This window comes from Gopherus evgoodei, chromosome 4 (assembly GCF_007399415.2).
Source record: "Gopherus evgoodei ecotype Sinaloan lineage chromosome 4, rGopEvg1_v1.p, whole genome shotgun sequence".
Classification (NCBI taxonomy): domain Eukaryota; kingdom Metazoa; phylum Chordata; order Testudines; family Testudinidae; genus Gopherus; species Gopherus evgoodei.
The window spans coordinates 120991227-121011467 of NC_044325.1; the positions used below are offsets into that span (position 1 = coordinate 120991227).

Sequence of the window (20241 nt, forward strand, 5' to 3'; positions counted from 1 at the left end):
AGTTTAGAGTCATTTGTATGAGCCTCCAATGGAATCCAATTTAAAAAGATCTTGAGACTCTGACACAAAGAGGAGACTCCTGGTGTGCCAATTACCCAGGAGTGGAGGCAGAGAATTCTGGGAGCTCCACAAAGGGGTGGTTCTAGTCTCTGGCAGGCTGTCAAATTTTGGCCATCTCTAACCAGCAGGAAAAAAGGGAACACCCACAGTCCATGGGTGGGATGAGAGCTATCAGTCTGCCAGTTTTCTGTCCATTTCATATGTGTTATATTGATTTTTGTACAGTGCTATTTTTAATCAAAGTGCGGTGTGCTAATCAAGTTTCTTGCAGAAGTCTAAGTACACTATCTCAGTAGTTGCCTTTATCAACCAGACTCAGAATCTCCAAGACTAGTGTCAGGTCTTGTCAAACAAACCCGTTTTCCATGAACTACATTAACTGCCATTATTGATACTCAATCCTTTACCTCTTTATTACTTGATCCATCTCTGCTGTTCCATTATTTATTTCTGGGTTGATGGGAGGCCAAATGGACTATAATTCTCAGTTCTTTCCATTTGTCATTTTAAAATATCAGCATAGCATTAGCTTTCTTTCAGTCCTCTGGAACTTCCTCAGTTGCTCAAGATTTATTTAACATCAACAGTCCAGAAAGCTTCTCAGCCAATTATTATTGGGAAAAAAACTGGTGCAGTAAAGACCTTATGATTTACAGTTATTTAACTCTGAGATGTTGTTTAATCCTCTTTAGATAGCATTGGAACAGAAACTATGTTATCACCATTATGTGTTATGAATAAATCCTCCAGCTTCCTGGAAAAAAAATGGGTTTGTTTAGTCTGGAGAAGAGAAGACTGAGAGGGGACATGATAACAGTTTTCAAGTACATAAAAGGTTGTTGCAAAGAGAAGAGAGAAAAAATATTCTGCTTAACCTCTGAGGATACGACAAGAAGCAATGGACTTAAATTGCAGCAATTCTAGCAAGGGCAGGTTAGGTTGGACATTAGGAAATTTTTTCTATCTGTCAGGGTAGTTAAGCATTGGAATAAATCGACTAGGGAGGTTGTGGAATTGGAGACTTTTAAGAGCAGGTTAGTTCAGGGGTGGCCAACCTGAGCCTGAGAAGGAGCCAGAATTGACCAATGAACTTTGTCAAAGAACCACAGTAAAATGTCAGCAGCCCCTCATCAGCAGAGCCAGGGTTGAGCAGTGAGCACATTGGAAAGTTGGCACCTGTAGTTCCAGCCCTGGAGTCAGTGCCTATACAAGGAGCCGCATATTAACTTCTGAAAAGCCACCCCTGGGTTAGACAAATACCAGTCAGGTATGGTCTTAGTCCTACCATGAGCGCAAGGGACTGGACTAGATGACTTCTTGAGGTCCCTTCTAGTCCTATGACTCTAATTCCTGTCAGCTACAAAACAAAAGTAGATATTTAATATTTCTGCCTTTTCTGCACCATTGTTGACAATTTTACTATCTCCATCTAGAAATGGACCTACACTATTGTTAGGATTACTTTTGTTCCAGATATATTAAAAAAAATTCTTTTAATTATTGTTAACCATATTGTCCATAGATGCTTTTGCTGTTGAGACTTTTAGCTTCACTTATCAATTGCCTGCATGTCTTAATTTCTGATTTATATTAATTGCCATTAACCTGTCTTTTATCCTCTCCTATCCTTACTAAATAGGTTGTAGTCATTAATTTAAACATTCTAATCATGTGAATCCTCCCATAGGTTCTGGTAATACCAACTACGACAGAATTTCTCGTGTGAGCATTTCCAATTCCTCCTATTTATTACCCAGACTCCTATCAGTGGTACATAGAAAACTAAGGAATTTCCTTCATGTCATCTTGAATGTCCCAGAATGACCCAGTAATATATTCTGTGGTCAATAACAGGTTTCTTTTATATGTAGCAACTTCAAGGGTTCAGCCATGGAGGTTAACTACAGACTTCCCATAGCAATTCAATAGGCCAAGAAACACGCTCCCTTTAGAGGGAGTTTTTGATTGTGGAGGCTGCATACCAGCATGCAGTGAGATCATGTGTCCCAGGCCTGGAACCTTACAAGGAGCACAAGTCAGATTCACTGTGAATTCCTTCATTTTATAAGTATTGTGAACCCCACCTCTAGCCTTTGTAAGTGATTCTGATAGGCAAGGGAAGAAAGTCATTCATTACAGACCCAGAAAGTCTCTTGGGAAACAGGGAACCCAGTTGTGCTAAACAGGTGGGCTGGGAGCGGGGAGCTGTTATCAGTAATATACGTAGCCTAGAGTTTGGCTGTGAGGAAAAAATGTCATCTGTCTTCCAGTTTGGAAGGGGTTTGGCTCCCACATGCCCTGGCTGATAGGGTACATGGTCACTGCAGGGTTAACCTGGGCTGTTACCAAGGTTTTAGCCCTAACTCCTTTACTGTCCACAGACAAAAGCCTTTGACCCAGGTTTGGAAGTTCTGTAAGCCTTGGCTAGCTTATCTGACTAGGGCAGGGGTGCCCAAATGTGACTTGAGTGTGGCTTAGCAGTGTGGACACTCAACACCCATGCTTGGCTAACCTGGGTTCCCAGAACTAGACATTCAGAGCTGGGGTAACTGCAGTGATGATACAGGTGTAGTTTTAGGCACTGGGGAATGTTCTGGGGGAGGCAGAGGAGCTCACACAGCAGCTTTAGATTGAATTAGCATAAGCGGAAAGGAGCTTGAGTACAAGCACTGGGAAGGGGTTTGAACTATTACTCAGTGCCTGTTAGGATTCTTGAGCCTATTACAAACACCCCTGCAGTCTGCTGCCCTCCCTTCAGCTCATCTGAACATTCCCTTGTGGAACACAAGGGTGACTGACAGAGCCAGGGGCACGTGGACAGGAATCCACACTGGGGTTATTGGTGCCACCAGTCCCACAGCCTCCTGCTAGAGCCCTGTTACTGGTCTCTTCTGAATGAATCCTGCCTTTCCAGACGGACACTGACATGAGTGAAAGAATTGCCACAAACAGGAGGGAAATGATAACTCGTTTCCTTCTCTGTGTGTTTTTGTCATCTGCAGGTTGTGGGGTTGTGATCTCACAGCTGATTGTTGTGGAGATCTCTCCTCTGCTCTCAGCACTAGCCAGTACTTGACAGAGCTGGAACTGGGGTATAATGAACTGGGAGATGCCGGAGTGCAGCTGCTGTGTGAAGGAGTGAAGCATCCAAACTGCAAACTGCAGAAACTAGGGTAAGTAGCAGCTGGTTTCTCTGTGCCTATTGACATTGTACTATTGTGATTTCAGCTCTTTCTACTAGAATCGCAGTACTACGATGAATGCATCAACAACCCTTAAAAAACACCTACTGTCTTCCCAAGGAGTCAGAAAGAGACCCATTGCTATGTAGATTTATCACCTCGTATTAGATGAGAAGTTGGATCACACAGCCACTCTACATGCACCATAAATGCAGTGTATTTTACTGAAGATCCTTCGACTAATTTACTCACTGTGTGTGAATGAGAACACAGTTATAGGAGACTTCACAATTTGACTAGAATAACCCTCTGTCATTCAAATCCTTTACCTTCATTGTAATAAATAAATCCTAGGACAAACCTACCAACCTAAGAAAGAAAGAAAGGAAAAAGAGAAGCAGGAAAGGACAAAAAGACAAAGAAATTCAGTAGAAATAATCATCAGCTGGGGACTGTCTATGGGAGCAGCCAGGGTACTTTGTCCTTCACCAAGCTCTTCCTCAGCCTGCCCCCTCTCTCTAGGCAGCAGTTCTCATCGAGGTTGACAGCACTGTAGGTCCCATTAGCTCACCCTGGAACTTCCACTCTAGCCAATGACTGACCAGTGTCAAACCTCCCATTCCTGAGCAAGTTCAAAGAGAAGCTAGGAAAAGGTCAACTACAAGCTCCACCTGACCGAAGCCAACATTCCAACCCAGCACAGTCTAGATTCAGGCTAGGATATGGAATTGGTGCTGCTTTAATGGAACTGATGGATGCTCTTCTCCTGTCACTGGATAGAGAATACAGAATGAAAGGCTTAAAGACTATGTGCTGCAAGAAGATTGTGCCACATCAACCACATCCAGAATGCCTGGATCATCTAACTGGCCCAAAGCTACAAAGATGGTCCCTGAGATGGAGCAATCGTGAAATGACACCTATCAAGGTGAAGGCCTGTCACAAGGCACTTCTCCAGCTGTCCAGTGTGCAGCTCTGCCCAGTTTTCACAGCCGCTCCATTACAAACACATAGTTTGTTACCTTTCCATCACATGTGCCTTTAATCCTCTGTTTTCAGACAGGGCAGGATATAGCACAGCTACACACCAGGAGAAGCCTGCTCCACAGTTTCTCTCCTCCACCCAGGCCAGTTTACATAGCAGCAATGGTTTTCATTTGCTTAAACTGAGGGGAACCAGAGTGCTGACAATGAATGAGCTTGTGACCTATTCCCCAGGTGTAGGGAGGGATTCCCTATCCCACTAGAAATACACCTACATCCTACCCACCCAGTTCTATTCTTGGCTGACCATCCTTTCATGGAAGACAGGGTAACTGCTATAACTGGGCATGCGGAAAGGAATCTACTCACTTTAACCAAAGCATCCTGAGTAGCAACGGGCTACATGTCAAACCATTCAGAGAGTGAAGCTGGTGCACATACAGTGACTTGCTTACTGAGCAGGGCATCTCGTGGTGAGCACATGATCCAGTGGTCTGGGATCTGCAATGGCTGACAGCTGATCTATGGGTGGAGTTTAAGGTGTTGGTTATGAGCCTATGAGTTATAAAGATCTAAATGGCCTGTTGGATCACTTCTTCCCATGCTGCTGCCATCAGCTTGGACACCTGAGTTGGATTCCCCCTTGTTGTAAAGGAGAGGGGCCACTGGCAGGGCATTTTGGAACTTACTTCCCTCCTTGGCACAAAATTGCCTGAATCTGATGACCACTTGGGCATGCTGTAAAAGACATTTGTTGGATTAGGGTTTTGGGTTTGCTGAGGGTCACTAAGGGATGCCTCCCAGAGCAATGAAGGGATGGGAAAAAGGTTTTTTTTTTTGTGGCTAGCTGAGTTCCTGTTTGAATATTTATTTTAATGTTGTTGGAGTTTTGCTGTAGTGTTGATTATGCCTTAGGAGCTTGGGACTTTGTATAGGGGTATTTTGATGAGGATTTAAATAGAAATAGCTGATTTGTCTCTAATGTCTCTGAATTCAGAATATCTTTCGAGATACACACTGTTATCAAGGAGGGAAACACAAGTGTTGTAAACAAGTAGCCCTTTTCGTTTCTGTATCTGTCTGCTGCAGGTTGGAGCATTGCTGTCTAACCGCTGCTTGTTGTGGTGATGTCTCCTCTGCGCTAAGCATGAACCAGCACCTGACCGAGCTAGATATAGGGAGAAACAAACTGGGAGATCCAGGAGTGCAGCTGTTGTGTCAGGGACTGAAACATCCTAACTGCAAACTACACAAAATAAGGTAAGTACCAGCTGGTTTCCTTTAGTCTGTGCCTGTTAACATGGTGGTGTTGTGAGTTACACTCCATTTACCAGGATCATAGTACTTTGCATGGAACCCAGCCATGGACCAGCATCACTCTGCTCCTGAGACAAAGAACAGAGACCCACTGACGTCTTCACTAGTCACATTTTGCTAGTTAAATAATTGAATAATGGAGTTGTGAATTCAACCTTCAACACTTGTTAAGCAGAGCATGGATTGGCATGGACTCCGCTGGCACAGGGTAATCCTTTGGTGGTGCGAAGCAGATATAGCCAACTCTGTGCCACCCAATCCTGCCTCAACTGAAGGGGTCTTCAGGAGCATGGAGGACCTATGTAAAGGGCAAGGTAGGCAGAACATGCTCCTCCAGATCTTAGGCGGTCACAGCAGCTGGGGTAATTTTAGAGCAGCCCTGAGATGTCTCTCAGTTAAACCAGAGTTCATTCTATCCCAGCATCGGAGTAGGGGAAAGGTCAATTAGAGCCTATTTCTTCACTTCCAAATCACCTCAGTGGTGCCGAGTATAAACTTGGTGCAGCTGAGGACAGAGCCTAGTGGCTTCTAGCAACCCCGAAATGCAGCATATCTTGATGTTACGAGCACAATGACTTTACTCGCTAAGGCAATAATAACAACTCCATACATGCACACGCTGCCCTCAACTCCAGCTGTCACTCCTGCTCTCCCAGAAGGGCTGGAAAGAAAATAAAATGAATGCTCATTCTGTAACAGAGCAGCATTCTGTCACATAGAGCGATCTGATGAGCATACTACTGTATATTTCTTTAATCAAAAGCTCACTGTTGGAATTGTTTTCTCTCTGCTATTTCCATACACCTGCTAAAACTTCCTAAATAAATAGTTTTAAAAATTGACCCACCCTGTTCTCCAAAACTGGCTGCAAACAAGAAATGTGAATAAATAACATCAACATAATGTGTTTATCCCTGCTCATCACCAGTCATGTCAGGCCCCATCCTCAGTGTCACCCCAGCTACTGATAACACAGCCCAGCCAGCAAATGTGTCATTGGGAGCCAGCTGTGGCCTGGCCCCCCGTATCCCTTCTGGCCCATCCTTCTCATGGCAGATAATTAAGGGCCGGTCAGTGGCCTGAGCTCAGCCCTGTCATCTCTGATCTCCTTGGGGTCCCTCTGCATTGTCTTCCTGTGTCACCCAGCCTTAGCAATTGTCTCTCCCCTTCTGCTTTTAGGCTGCTACCCACCCCCTCTGGTGTACTGGTGCTGCTGCTCCCAGCCCCCTGCCAGCCACAGCCTGAGTTACCGTATGCCCCAGGGTTACCCTACACACCACCCAAGCTCCCCCCTACTCCTTGCCGCTCTAAACCCCTTGTAAGGATTAAGGGGCTATAGGGAGGTGGGATGGTGGGTCTGTGAGAAGTGAATGTACCAGCTGGAGGCAGAAATGGGCAGGAGAGTGGATCTGTGGAGGCCAGACCCCTAATCTGGGCCTAGTATATGGGGAAAGGGGCTTTAAACATTCATTTGCAGTATAGGAGCCTCAGAGAGGTGTGAATGGCCCATTCTTCTCAATGGAGTGTTCTTAGCTGAATGAGAACAGCCCAGGGAGATGAAACAATAGGGATGAGGGGTGTGAACTGCTCCATCCATCTGGGGGGTGTTCTCATTCTCCCTCCTGTGGTTTCAGCTCTTGTGGGCCTGTGCCATGCAGTGAGCATGCCTGGTCTCAGCTCCCTATCCTGGTCTCATTTCATCTCTTGCTGTCTGTAGTCAGAGGTACTAATGCTTATGTAGTGCAGTAACCCTTGAAATATTTCTAAACTGGTCATTGGTCATGTTCAATAGCTAAACTCAGGGGCAGGCCATGCTATCAATTTAATGAAGGCCAGAGCCTTAGATTTTTCCCTAGCTCTGCACCACAAGAGTTATGAGCTCAGTTTATAGGGCTGCATATCAGGAACCTCTTGACAAAATGACCCAACAACTTGCTTTTCTTTGATAACACTGAGTCCCATTGTTTAGGAAAGAGGGGAAGAGCTTGAGTCCTGATTCCATCACCCTAACGGCATACCAGAATCTTTCATCTTCCCTCTAGTTAATTAATGTTATTTTTCCTTGAACAATACTCCTACAATACAATGGGATTCTGCATGTGGAATTTAGAGCAACTTAAAATATTGCTCTTACACCAGAAATGTTGGTCTCTGGGCAAAACAAACCTCTGTAGAACATGAATAACATGCACATCACACGTTGGCTGAAAGCTGCCAATGGCAGGGCATTCCGCAGCCATGGGTGCTACTTTGATTCAAAAGCCACAGCAAGTCTTCTTGAGCCACCAGTTACTGCACAGCACGATGCCAGCAAAGCTTCTGATTAGCAGTGGAGCCCTACATTTGCCACAGCAGTATTTAACTCTCTTTGGGCAGTCACTTTGGGCTGACCCAGGCTGAGGTTCCAAACTTTATCTTCAATAACTTCTTAAATATTGCTTCCCAAAGGGGCAGCGGGTGGGGTGCATTAGCTGAGAGAAATTGCTATAAATTTGGGGAGGGTCAGAGCCAAAGTTTGAGCCGCTGGTGTGGGGAAAAAAAGTTATAAAAAATGTCTGATTCTTCTATCCAATGACATTGTTGGAGGCCATATCTCAGGAACTTCTTTCTCAGATGACCCCAGATTTGAACCTCTAGCCCCTTCCTGCCCTGGCTCCCCATGACAGACAGTAATGTTCAAGACAATCCAAGTAAGCATGCGAGTGATAGAGCACTTAGAAAAGCCGTCTGCAGCCCCACAACAGCAACTGCAAACTCAACCCCTTCAAGGACTCTGTTACTGAAGCCTGTGGGGAGGGGGTGTGAGGAGCCCCTGCAGCAATGAGAGGGGAGATCAGGTTGCTTCCATGGAGAGATTCTATGTGCTGGATTTTGCAGCCTCTGCTCCCTGTGAGCGCTGAGTAGCCCCACAGCGATAAATGGGACTGTCTGTGTCAGTAAGTGCTCCATATCCTGAGCAAGGGCTGCACAATCCAGCCCTTTATATGCAGAAAGGACATTGCTGTCCCTGTCCAGAGCTCACAAGGTGAGTGGGGTGTAGGGGGTGCAGGCCAGGCTACAAACTGCACCAGCACGTCTCCTCCCCTCCCCCAAAGAAAAGGTATCTGCTGGCGGTGAGCTCAGCAGGCTGGACAGTGACAGTGACACAGATCCTGTGGGTGCAGCGCATGGTGCTTCATAGAGGCAGTGGCTCAAATTTTGTGTCTGCAGAGAGAATTAACACGTCCTTTTCCTTCCCTGTTTTCTCCACAGCTTGGGCTATCAGAGTGTAACTGAAGAAACACAGGCAGAGCTGGATGCTGTGAAAGACATAAAACCTGATCTGGTCATAGAGATATGGTAGGGCTGGTGAGAGAGAGCCACTGAACCAGCGAGGCTCTGACCTGGCTGCCCTGCCACTAGCTGAGGAAGTGGGCTGTGGGGAGGGGGACCCCTGCTCCTTTTAAGGAGGACCCCAGCAACATATTTCAGCATTTGTGGTAGGGGGCTGAGTAGAGATTGTCAGGCCCAGCCCTCTTGCCTGAGGGTGAGAGGCTCAGGAGTAGGAGCTGGATTTGCTTCATGCTTGGTCTAACCTCGGAGGGGGTAGTTGGTTTGTGGGGGGAGGGAGTGGGAGGGAGGATGCAGTTCAGGGCCCAAGCGAGGGATGTGGGATCATGGGAAATCTGATAACCTCCCTTTTCAGTCTCTCTACGTGCAGGAGGGAGTCTCAAGAACCATCCTCGTGCAGGAGGGAGTCTCAAGAACCATCCTCGGATCCACAGGGGAATTGTCACTCTATTACAACAGCGCAGTCACTGTTGTTTGTGTATTTATAATAGTATTGTAGTTTTACACAATTCCACAGCAACTGAGCTGGCATTTTCCATATTACATCTCCAGTGTTTTTGTCCTGGATGTACATTTCTGTGTCAGTTTTGTTGAGTCCAATAAAGATCATGAACCAAGAAATAATGCCATCCTTTAGAGTTTGTATTTCTTGCCATAGTTTCTGCTAATGCACAAGAATTCTCCAGGCCTAGGAGAGCCCTCAGGGATGGTTCCTCAGACCCCTTTTCCCCCCATGGTTCCTCTTTCTTATCCATTATGGTCAACACCTTCAGAAGCTTGTGCAGGCAAAATCAGAATGATTTTTAATTTTTCTGGGCTTTTGTCAGAAAGATGATGTAGGTGACTCCTAAGAACCTTGAATGGCCAGTTGAGAGCAGAGATCAAAGGTGCAGGACAGGGAGAGGGTCAAGTTTATTGCCGAGTCTTGGCATTTTCAAAAGCCTTTTAGTCCCATGTGCCCAAACAGAAGCTACTACTTTAGTGATACCTGAGGGCTTGGCTACACTCGAAATTCCAAAGCGCTCCCATGGCAGCTCTGTGAAGTGCGAGTGTGGTCACAGTGCTGCAGGTACTCCACCTCCTCGTGGGGATTACCTTACAGTGGTGGGAGCTGCGCTCCCAGCTCTGGGGCACTGTTTACACTGGCACTTTACAGCGCTGTAACTTGCTGCGCTCAGAGGGGTGTTTTTTACCACCCCTGAGCAAGAAAGTTGCAGCGCTGTAAAGCACCAGTGTAGCCAAGGCCTTTAGCAACAACCTTCTACAGCAATAGTCCCCATTCAACTAGCTCTCTCCCAATTCTGGCTGCTCTTTCACTGGCCATGTAATCATCCCTCTCTTCTCTCGCCCCCCTGCCCCCCAAGCCTGAACTACCCCCTTCAGCTGATGAATGGCTGAAGGATTCACTCTTGCTTTCCACAAAGTAATACCTAAAACAAGAGGCTGTCAGGAAGATTTAAAATCAACGCAGTCGCTAGTTGTTGTTCCTTGTAGAAGTGCTTCGGCAGCAACTGCAGGCACTAATTAGAGCCAGAGTTAGATGATAGAGGGCAAAGAGCTTAAGTGTCTTTCACAGACACACCCTGCAGGGCATTTAACAAGTGTTTTAGGATCTGAAGGCAAACTATGACCTTCATAAACTTTAGAGAGTGTGTTTGTCCCAAGTCCATGTGTGAGAACACCCTCCTCTTTCTTCTTTTTTTTTCTCTTTCATGGTGCTTCATTACTTATAGCCGTAATTATTAAACAAACAGCCTTTTAAATGGCTTGCACCAGTATCAGTAAATACTTACTAGCAGACGGGCCATTCATGCCACTTCCTGAAGCTGTGCCAACCACTGTATCTTGGGGATGGAGAGGGCACCCCCAGGAAGACTGGCTGCCTTTTGAAGCAAGGCCAGTGAACTCTGGGAGAGAGGCTTGTCAAAGCTTTACTGGATTCTAAAGGCTGGGGCAGAGAACCCCTGCATTATCCATCACTGGACCGACACAAAGGAGTAGAGCTCTTGCAAGCTGAGAAAGTCGGGCCCTTCAGCCAAGGGGATTGAAATCTCTGGGAACAGAACATTGGTGAGAAATTTGCTTAGGCAACAATCTTCCATTTAGGAAGACAAGGGAAACCTGTACCTTATATTTCTCGAGGAAGGTCTTGACTGAGAACGAGAATGGTCTGGAAAGGAAAAGATTTGGTAAGAAATCAACCTTGAACCAAGACTGTAGCTTGCTGAGTTAAGCCATAGCCACTAGAAAGCGTATTTCGCTTTTGTTTGTTTGTAACCCTTTCTGCCTTTATTCCTTCTACTATTCATTGCTCAACTTGTGACTTTTGTTTAATAAACTGCTTTACTTTTAATGTAAACCAACCTAGTGCTGTGTTTGAACTGAAGTGGTTGCTAACTCCAATTAAAATGCTAAGCTGTGCGTTTTGTCTCTTTAGAGGAGCAAATGAATCTTGTTGTTCCTCCGAATGGTCCAGGAAAGGGCTGGACATTACAGAGTAGATGGTTTGCGGGGAAATCGCAACTGGCAGTATGCTTGGGGTCACCCCTGCATAAGGTGATAGAGATGAGAGTGGGCAGGCTGCTGGGATCAGGATGCTCACCCGGGGCTGCATGCTACCCTAGACACGCAGGGGACTGCATGCTTGTCTGGCTGATGGTATCTGGGCTGTGAGCCACAGCGGCGGAGCACTTAAGGCACCCAGAGTTAGGGGGCAGGCAGTGACACAACCCCTCACTGCTCTGGATTGCACCCCAGAATGTCATAGTGCAGAACTGGCTACTGTGCACCAATGGGTGGGTGATGTTTAAACAGTGGCCAGTCTCCTTCACAGCTAATTTAAGCCAATCACCATCATGAACAGCCCTCTGTGTAGTCCTCACCCTGCTGTGGATCCCACCCTGCACGTGATGGTTACAAAGGGTTTGATCAAGGCAGCTGCAGCGTGGGAAGCAAGTTCATTTGCTCTGTGTTGTACCATGATTGCTGCATTTTGTTTCCTTTAACTTTTATTAGGGAGGTAAGAACACAGTTTTATGGAGCTAAACTCTGCTGTCCGTTCCATCCATGTAAATCTGGAGTGACTGAAATCAGTGGGGTTAAAATAGTGTAAATTGGGAGTAACTGTGCTCAAAATATGACCCATTGACCAGACTGAAGGGAGGTCATCGCCTGTTTTGAGGGAGTCTTGATAGTGGATTTTTGGTGCTATGTTATTTTGTTAATTTATTAATATTAATCACCAAACATTTTAATTGTTGTCCAAAACCAAGATAAAGACGTAGGTTTTACCTACAATAGTGAAGGAGCTCAACAGCAGAGTCATTTGAGAGCCTGTATGTATTAAAATGAGGCTGTTTCCTTTTCTTTAAAGTGTTTGGGCAAAGCACTATTCCAGTGTCTCCCCACTCCTCAGCTGTCCCATGATGTCTGTAGAGGTTAGCCCCAAATGTTCAAACTTGGCCAATAGAAGTTAGGCACCTAAATCCATATTTTGGCACCTAATTAAAAGTGGCCTGACTTTTCAAAAGCCGTTCCCCGGTACTGTCAGCTACAAACATTCAAAAAGTCAGGAGTCAAGCCCCCCAAATCATGAGATTTTAAACAAGAAATACATTTGTGATTCTTTTCATTTGTCTTCTGTTTTCTGAGGCTTTAGGCTTCGCTGTGGTCACATTTTCAGACCGTTCTCCACAACCAGGAGGGTTGAAAACATGTTTTATAAATGGAAGCTGAGAGTCTCCTGTAACTTCAGGACTCCAGGAGCTGAGGGTATAAGAAAAACACCAAATACCAGGAGACTCCCTGATTAAAATCTCTAGAGTTGGCAGTACTGGTTCCCACTCACTTCAGAGTGACTTGTAAGTGCTCAGCGACTCTGCAAACCTGGGCACTTTTATTTCAGTACCTAATTCTTGCCACCGCTGAACATTTTGGCCTAAATATCTGCAAGGGGTAAATGTGAGTAAATTAGATGAGAACAGTTTACAGTTCATGGCAGAACTTGCTGATCTCTGCAGAACTAGGTCATCTATATTGTTAATGTTCTCTTTTGCTGGACGTTTACTAGGCAGTTGTTTCAAGGGTAAGGCTTTTCACTGCACTGTTTGTTCTGGCGCTGTAGGGAGAAAACAGTCCTGTGTCTTTAAACAGGGAAGGGGAGGAGAAAGGAGGCTAGTTCTGAGCTGAGACAGAGGGACAGGAAATAGGCAAGGAAGTCCTGCCGGGGATTACATTTAGGGAGTGAAACTTCTGGAATTTCATCAGCTTGTGGAGATTTGCCCACTCGAGAGGAAGAAAAGCTGATTATCATCCCAACGCAGCCAGTGCTGTAGGGTAAGCTCAGCATGCAAAATATTTCACTTGGCTGAAATCATGTCAGAGCAGGTTTTTTTGTCTTATAAAGATCAGCGACATCTCCTCTTGTGAGAAAGGGGTGGGGGAGGTGCATCTCTGCTGGGGTCTCTAGAGTCCCTCCTGCAGGGGAGCAGAGGAGGTCTCAGGATTGCAGTCTTTCCTAAGTGTCTGAACCACAGAGAGGACTGGCCTGCCATTCCCTCTGCTTTCCTGCTGTCTGCTTTCAGCAGCTGCGTGTGAGGGAGAGGGAAACTGAGGAGGAACTTGGGTGGGGCATGAGACAGGAGAGAGAGTGAGTGTGTGTGTGACAGAAATGAAGAGTGAGTCCGAGTATAAGGTACGGGCTATAGATCAGAACTGTCCCATGGGGAGGCACACACCCCTCCTGCCCCCTTCCATCATCAGGAACAGCTGAGGAAACCACAGGAGCCACTAGCCTGCTGTAGGGCACAGAGTGGCCATGAGGGAGGCTGGGGGCTCTCTCCCTTTGCCAGGTGGAGACCCATTCCCAGTCCTACTTCAGCTGTTTTGAGACATCAGATACTGGAACTGCTGAGGGCATCCTCTGGCTGTTCTTCCCCCAGGCTGCCCACAGGCTGTAAGAGGAAGAGGGTATCTTGGGCAGAGAAGGCAGATTTGGAAACTGGTGCTGAGGAGGGTGTTGCTAAGGAGGTTGTTTAGGGTGGAAATAGAAACCAAAGAAGGAGCTAACCAAGGTGCCCTCCTTTTCCCCAATCCCAAATCTGGATTTAAAATGTCCTTTGCTGGAAATTCAGGCAGTTATGAGACAGAGATCCAAAACCCCCACAGGAAAATTACTCTGTGAATTACACAGCATAGATCACATGCCGTGACATCTATGGACACTGTAATATTAACAACTATTGAACAAAATACACACCAGCCTTAACTTCCGTTTATACCAGTTTGTTTACACACATTACAGTCAGTGCATGGACTATATAAGACAGGATTTAAAAACAATTCATGTATATTTCAGCCATTTTGGGGTAGAGACTTTGGTTTATGTCTATGTCTCTGAGGCTCCCCTGAAGGAGCTATGTTATGTTATGGCCGGTGACCATGTGTCACTGTTACTTGGGTTGTGTTTCTTGGTGTGCCAATGGGCAGGGCCGGCGCTTCCATTGGGTGACCCTAGGTGGTCGCCTAGGGCACCAGGATTCGGGGGGCAGCATTTTGTGCGCTCCCCACAGGGTGTATGGGAGCTTCCGGTTCCGCTCCTGTCGCGCAGCCGAAGAAGGACTTTCTGCCGATGTGCTGCGGAAAACAGCGGCAGGCAATTGAGCAGCTCAGGGTTCTTCTTTGGCGGCGTGATGGGAGTGGAACCAGAAGCTCCCACGAACCCCATGGGGAGCGCACAAAATGCTGCCCCCCGAATTCTGCCTAGGACGCCAGAAACCCTGGCGCCGCTCCTGCCAATGGGCTGCTGCTCTTGGGGGTGGGGAGTGGATCAAAGGGGGGTGTTTTTTGGTTTCATAAATTCATAGACTTTTAAGGCCAGAGGAGACCATTAATCATCTGGTCTGACACCATTTGTCTGATTAAAGCAAATCTTCCAGAGAGGTCTCCAGCCTTGATCTGAAGACTGCAGGAGATGGAGAATCCACCACTTCATTTGGTAGCTTGTTCCAATGGTTAATCACCCTTGCTGTGAGACACTTGTGCCCTATTTCTAACTTGAATGTATCTGGCTTCAGTTTCCAACTGGTTCTTGCCATGATTTTGTCTGCTCTGTTATGCAAGTATTTTCTGTGTGGAGTCAACTTTGGGAGAGAGGGAGCTCTGTGGTCAGCCTGAGAGTTTGCTCTCTGCCGTGGACTTGGATTGAAGTCTGTTCTCTGGGAACTAGGTGTTGGTGCTGGGCTGAGATTCCTGGAAGAAGGGTTTGCCCCACCTTCTGTGTGACCATCTCATGCCAGGACTGGTGTGCATGTGAAAATAAAACAAGTTACACTTAAAGTGCATCCAGATTTTGCATCACTGTCGTCTTCTCTATTTTAAACTGACCTGCAAGATCCTGGACATCTGCTACCTTTTAGCAGAGAGATGATGCTGGTATCTGAATTTGGACACTGGTGTCAGAAGTTGGAGCAAGAATAACAACATAAGTCTGGATTATATTTCAAATCCACACATGAAGAGAAATCATTATGGACCATTACTGATTTAATCAGTTCAGTGACAAGGTTTGGGAGGAGAAATCCAGCCCCCAAATCAAGGTGCAAGGCTGCTGTGCAGCCCTCTGAATCTATGAACTGGGCTAGTCCACAGTCCACTCATAATCGTTGCACAAGGGCTACTCAATCAGCATGTACAAGGTTTAAAGTAAGGGGGAATGGGAGGGAACTAAAAACAGAGGGCGGGCTCCCCCTTCTTGGCTGGTGAGCTGATTCTCCTCCTGTTTCAATATACTTTAGCTTCTGTACATCAGAATCTCTCAGAAGTTGGAATGTATATTCCTGCCTGGGATGGGCCTGCTAAACAAGAGACTGATTCCCATCTTCCCGTGCACATCCCCTTCCTCCTGGTTTGCAAGGAAACACCCAGAGGGAACTGCATACAGAGTGTTGCAGCAGAACATAGGGCACTGCTGTGAAGCAGGGTGTGATTGTCACACGTGTAGCCGGGACAAGATCTGTGTGAGACGTATGGGGAAGACCAGAGGCTGAGCAGGGAGCTAGGGCAGATGGGTCCCAGTGGGAGATCCTGGCCTGAAAAGCTGCAGGTTTCTATTTGCTTGAATGGAGCCTGGGCTGCTGTGGGGAGGGCTCCCCAGGCACTAGGCTGAAGAACCCTAAATCTAAAGTGGACTGTCCCAGGGACCCAAACAAGAACTACCATTGCTCACTTTGAACTATTCAAGCCTTTGTAGCTAGGGTATCTGTAGCCTTTCCCTTTCTTGCCAGCCCCGTAAAATACCCCTTCACTTAGCCATGTGTCTGAGTGGATATCAGGACCCACCGGGGCTAGCACCTACAAGGCCCAGATGCTGAAGTGCCTACTGTTCTTGCCTCCAAGTTGTGGTACACGCTGGCACGCAACTGGCCTTCAGTGGGTTGAAGTACCCCAGCGCTTAGCAGCTGTAATAACTACATGCTAGTGTAAATGTAGCCGGCTTTTAGATGGAAAGTGCTGGAAGGCCAGGGCTATATTTTCTAGCTCCCTGTCTTTAAGGTTTGGAACGATGCTGAGAGGTCAGGAGGACACAGCTGGGATGAGCAGGATGTGGTCACAGTGGCATTTGATGCTCCTTGGAGATGCTCCAGCAGAGGGGCCTGTGAAAGTTCTTCATTTGTTTGCTGGAGCCTGGAAAAAGTTGGATAAAATGCTCCAGTTTGAAACAGCACCTGGTCTGGGAGTATAACCCATCAATACAAACTTACTGTCCCTGCTACTGCCTCCCACCACAGAGCCCTCTTCATGGTGTGCCTATGTGTGGCTGTGGGAACTCAGCTAGCAGATGCTAGTGCAGGCTTAGCTGGGGCAGAAGGTAACTCTCCTCCTAGGAAAGCTCTTGGTCCTGAGATACGTTGGTGACACGTTGGGGGTATTTCTAATGGGGTTCTGTGGGAATCCATTCTAGGCCTGACGTTCAATATTTTCATCAATGACTTTGGAAGTGAATATAAAATCACTGCTGATCAATCTTTGGCCCATCTGCAAATTTTTAAAGTGGTGAATAATGATGAAGACAAGGCAGTCATACAGAGCGATCTGGGTTACTTGGTAAGCTACATCCATTGAAGCAAAGGGCATTTTAATACAGCCAAATGCCAGTTCACACATTGTGGATCAAAGAGTGCAGCCATGCCTACAAAATGGGGGTGAAGGTCTGTATCCTGAAAGCAGTGACTCTGAGAAGAGTTTAGGGATCATAGAGAACAGGCAACTCCACTTGAGCTCCCAGGGCAGTGCTGTAGCAAAAAGGGCTAATGTGAGTCTTGGATGTCTGAACAGGGAGATGATTTTAACTCTGTCTGTGGTACTGGTGAGACTGATACTAGAATATTGTGCACAGTTCTGCTGTCCATACTTTTAAGAGGATGTTGAAAATTTGGAGAGGAGTCAGAGGGAGAGCCATAAAAATGATTTGAGGGTTCAGCGTATTTTGCTTAATTGAACAGATCAAGAGGTAACTTGTTTATGGTGTTTAAAGTACCTTCATGGAGAGAAAATATCAGGCATTTTAGGACTCTAAACTAGCTCCAGAAAGCATAACAAAAACAAGTGGCTGGAAGTTAAAGCCAGATAAATTTAAAGGAGAAATAAGGCACACATTTCTAACAGGGAAGGCGAGTAACCATTGGAACAAGGTGATAAAGTTCCTTAACAGTAGGCCTCTATGGGCTCGGTTGGGGCCTGGGTCCAGTAGAACTCCCCAGGCTAGGGTTAGGGTTACCAAAGGTAGGGATTCCTTGGATCAGGTTAGGCCTGGGGCTGGTAGGACTCCCCAAGCTAGGGTTCTGGTTGCCATGGGAGGAGGTCCCTGGACTACAGGCTACTAAGAGTAGGGATCCTTGGGCTAGGATTAGGTCTGGCGCCTGTAGGGCTCTGGGCTAGTGTTAGGCTTAGAAAGAGTAGGTCTCTCTGGACCAGGGCTGATAGGGTTCCCCAGGCTAGAGCTGGGTTACAAGGGATAGGTTTCACTAGACCAGGGTTATTCCTGTGGCTGGTAGAGCTCCTCATGCTAGGGTTAGGGCTCGGTGGATAGCCGGGGGGGCTGGGGTTTGGGTTAGAAAGGCTCCCAGAGCCAGACTTGGGCCTGGAGCTAGTAGGGCTCCTCAGTTTAGTGTTACCAAGTATAAGGTTCTCTGGGCTAGGATTAGTTCTCAGACTGGTCGGGCTCCCTGAGCTAGGGTCAGGGACACAAAGTGTAGGGCTCCCCACTCTAGGGTTAGGCCTGGAGCCAGTCTGGCTCCCTGAGTTAGGTTTATGGTTGGAAAGGATAGGGCCTCCCAGCTGGGGTTAGGTCTGGGAGCTGTACGGTTTCCCGGGCTAGTGTTAAGGTTATGGGGATAGAGCTCTACGAGCTAACGTTAGGCCTCAGGCTGGTAGAGCATCCCATGATACAGTTAGGCTTATAAAGGGTACAGCTCCCCCAGCTAGGGTTAGGCCAGCATATGAGGTGGCGAAGTGCTTTATCTATCCAATTAGAGATGCCAACGACATGGGTTTGGGGTGAGCCCCTTCCTTCCCTCAGAGACAAGTGCCTAAGTCGGGCTTCAGGGAGGTGCCTAGCTCTGCTTAGAGATCCACGAATGGGAGACAGGCAGTTCAGGCACCTGAGATCTTTCTTGGGTGAATTAGTTAGGTGCCTGCCTTGCTCTATGTAAAACAGCCGGAGGAGGAAGTCGTGCTAGTGGTGCTGTCTATCTCATAACTTTTAGGATAGTGGTTAGAGCTGAGATATGGGAGACTCAGGTTCCTTTCCACTCTCTTTGTGAGAGGGGGAGTAAAGATTTGAACAGTGTGTCCCATCTGTCAGGAGAACACTCTAACTACTGAGCTATGGGATATTCTGAGAGGGCTTTCTTTCTCTTTCTCTCTCCTCCTGAAGCTGTTCCACTGAGGATAAATAATGAGTGATTTGACCAGGGGGATTGGGACTGAGGGTCTCCAGTCTCCTAGGTGGGTGCCCTAACGACAGAACCATCCACAGTTGCTCTCTCTGGCCCAATGACTGTTCCACTGTCAATACATACTTACATAGTCAATAGTGATTTTGGGTGTCCAATCTGAGACATTTGACAAGATCCTAATTTTCAGAAAGTGCTACCCTCTGAAAATCAGGACCCTTTAATGTCTCCCAATTTAGGCTTTCAAAAATCACTGGTTACTTTGAAAATCTTGTCCTCAAAGCCTGAAAAAAAAAAGGAATATTACAATTTCCTTTTTTGTAAAAGGTATCTAGAAACCCTTCACATCCTGAGTACTGAGTGCAGATTCAGCTGTAGACAGGGCAGAATAGAGTGTCTGAAATCGTACTGTTGTTAAATAATTGACTGTTCTGATGGAGAGGATGGTCATGTTTACTTTAATGTGCTTTAAACTGCCTTTCTTTCTTTCAAAGCTTGGTCCTCAATGGAATACATTTCTCTCCCAATATAATCTGATTTTCTCTGGCTAAACATGGCAGCAGTATCTGCTGTTGTCTGTAAGATCCTGACCTCATTTGTGGCAGAAGCTGGAATTTGTATTGTGAATGAGGCAGTTTATTATAAGAAGAGAAAAGATGGTGTCATGGTTAAGGCAGCTGCATATTGTCCTGGAAAGCTAGATTCACTCTGTGTGCAAGGCTGATGCAAGCAAATCTAGGGCCCCCTGTGATCCCACTCATTTAGGGACATATATATAGTGGGTGAAAGACCATATTCAAAGAGTAGTTATCGATGGCTTGCTGTCAAACTGGGTGGGTGTATCATAGGAGTCAGTCCTGGGTCCAGTACCAGTTAATATTTTCATTAATGACTTGGATAATGAAGTAGATGAAGTGCCTTATGAAATCTGTGGATGACACCATGGCTGGGTTGAGAGCACTTTGGAGGACTGGATTAGAATTCAAAATCACTGTGCCAATTTGGAGAATTCATCTGAAATCAACAAGATGAAATTCATTAAAGAGAAACACAAAGTACTACACTTAGGAAGGATAAGTCAAATGCACGGCTACAAAATGGGAAATGACTGACTACGTGGTAATGCTGCTGGATTTGGGGGTTACAGTGGAGCACAAATTGAATATCAGTCAACAATGTGATGCAGCTGAGAAAAAGGCTGTTTCTGGGGTGTATTAACAGCAATGTCATATGCAAACCATGAAGGAGGTAACTGTTCTGCTCTACTTGGCACTGGTGAGGCTTCAGATGGAGTCCTGTGAACAGCTGCGGGTGCCACATTTTAGGAAGGATGTGGATAAACCGGAGAGATTCCAGAGGAGAGCTACAAAAATGATAGGTCAGGTTTTCTAAACCTTTTTTGAGGAAAGGTTAAA

At 46.4% G+C, this 20241-nt stretch overlaps 2 protein-coding genes across 4 annotated transcripts in view; both read left to right on the top strand.

The window, feature by feature from the left end:
• Nucleotides 1-9123, top strand: part of LOC115650591 (NACHT, LRR and PYD domains-containing protein 3-like) — a 41032-nt gene extending 31909 nt beyond the window's left edge. Inside the window, exons 10-12 of the mRNA XM_030560775.1 lie at nt 3063-3233; nt 5316-5486; nt 8796-9123. Of these exons, the coding sequence (XP_030416635.1) occupies nt 3063-3233; nt 5316-5486; nt 8796-8886 (433 nt within the window). The 3' untranslated portion in view covers nt 8887-9123. The remainder of the gene's footprint in view (nt 1-3062; nt 3234-5315; nt 5487-8795) is intronic.
• Nucleotides 9124-13088: 3965 nt separating this feature from the next.
• LOC115650592 (NACHT, LRR and PYD domains-containing protein 3-like) overlaps nt 13089-20241 on the top strand; it is a 59748-nt gene continuing 52595 nt past the window's right edge. For all 3 annotated transcript variants that reach the window (XM_030560776.1, XM_030560779.1, XM_030560778.1), the window contains exon 1: nt 13089-13208. The gene's annotated coding sequence lies outside the window, so the exon portion shown is untranslated. The remainder of the gene's footprint in view (nt 13209-20241) is intronic.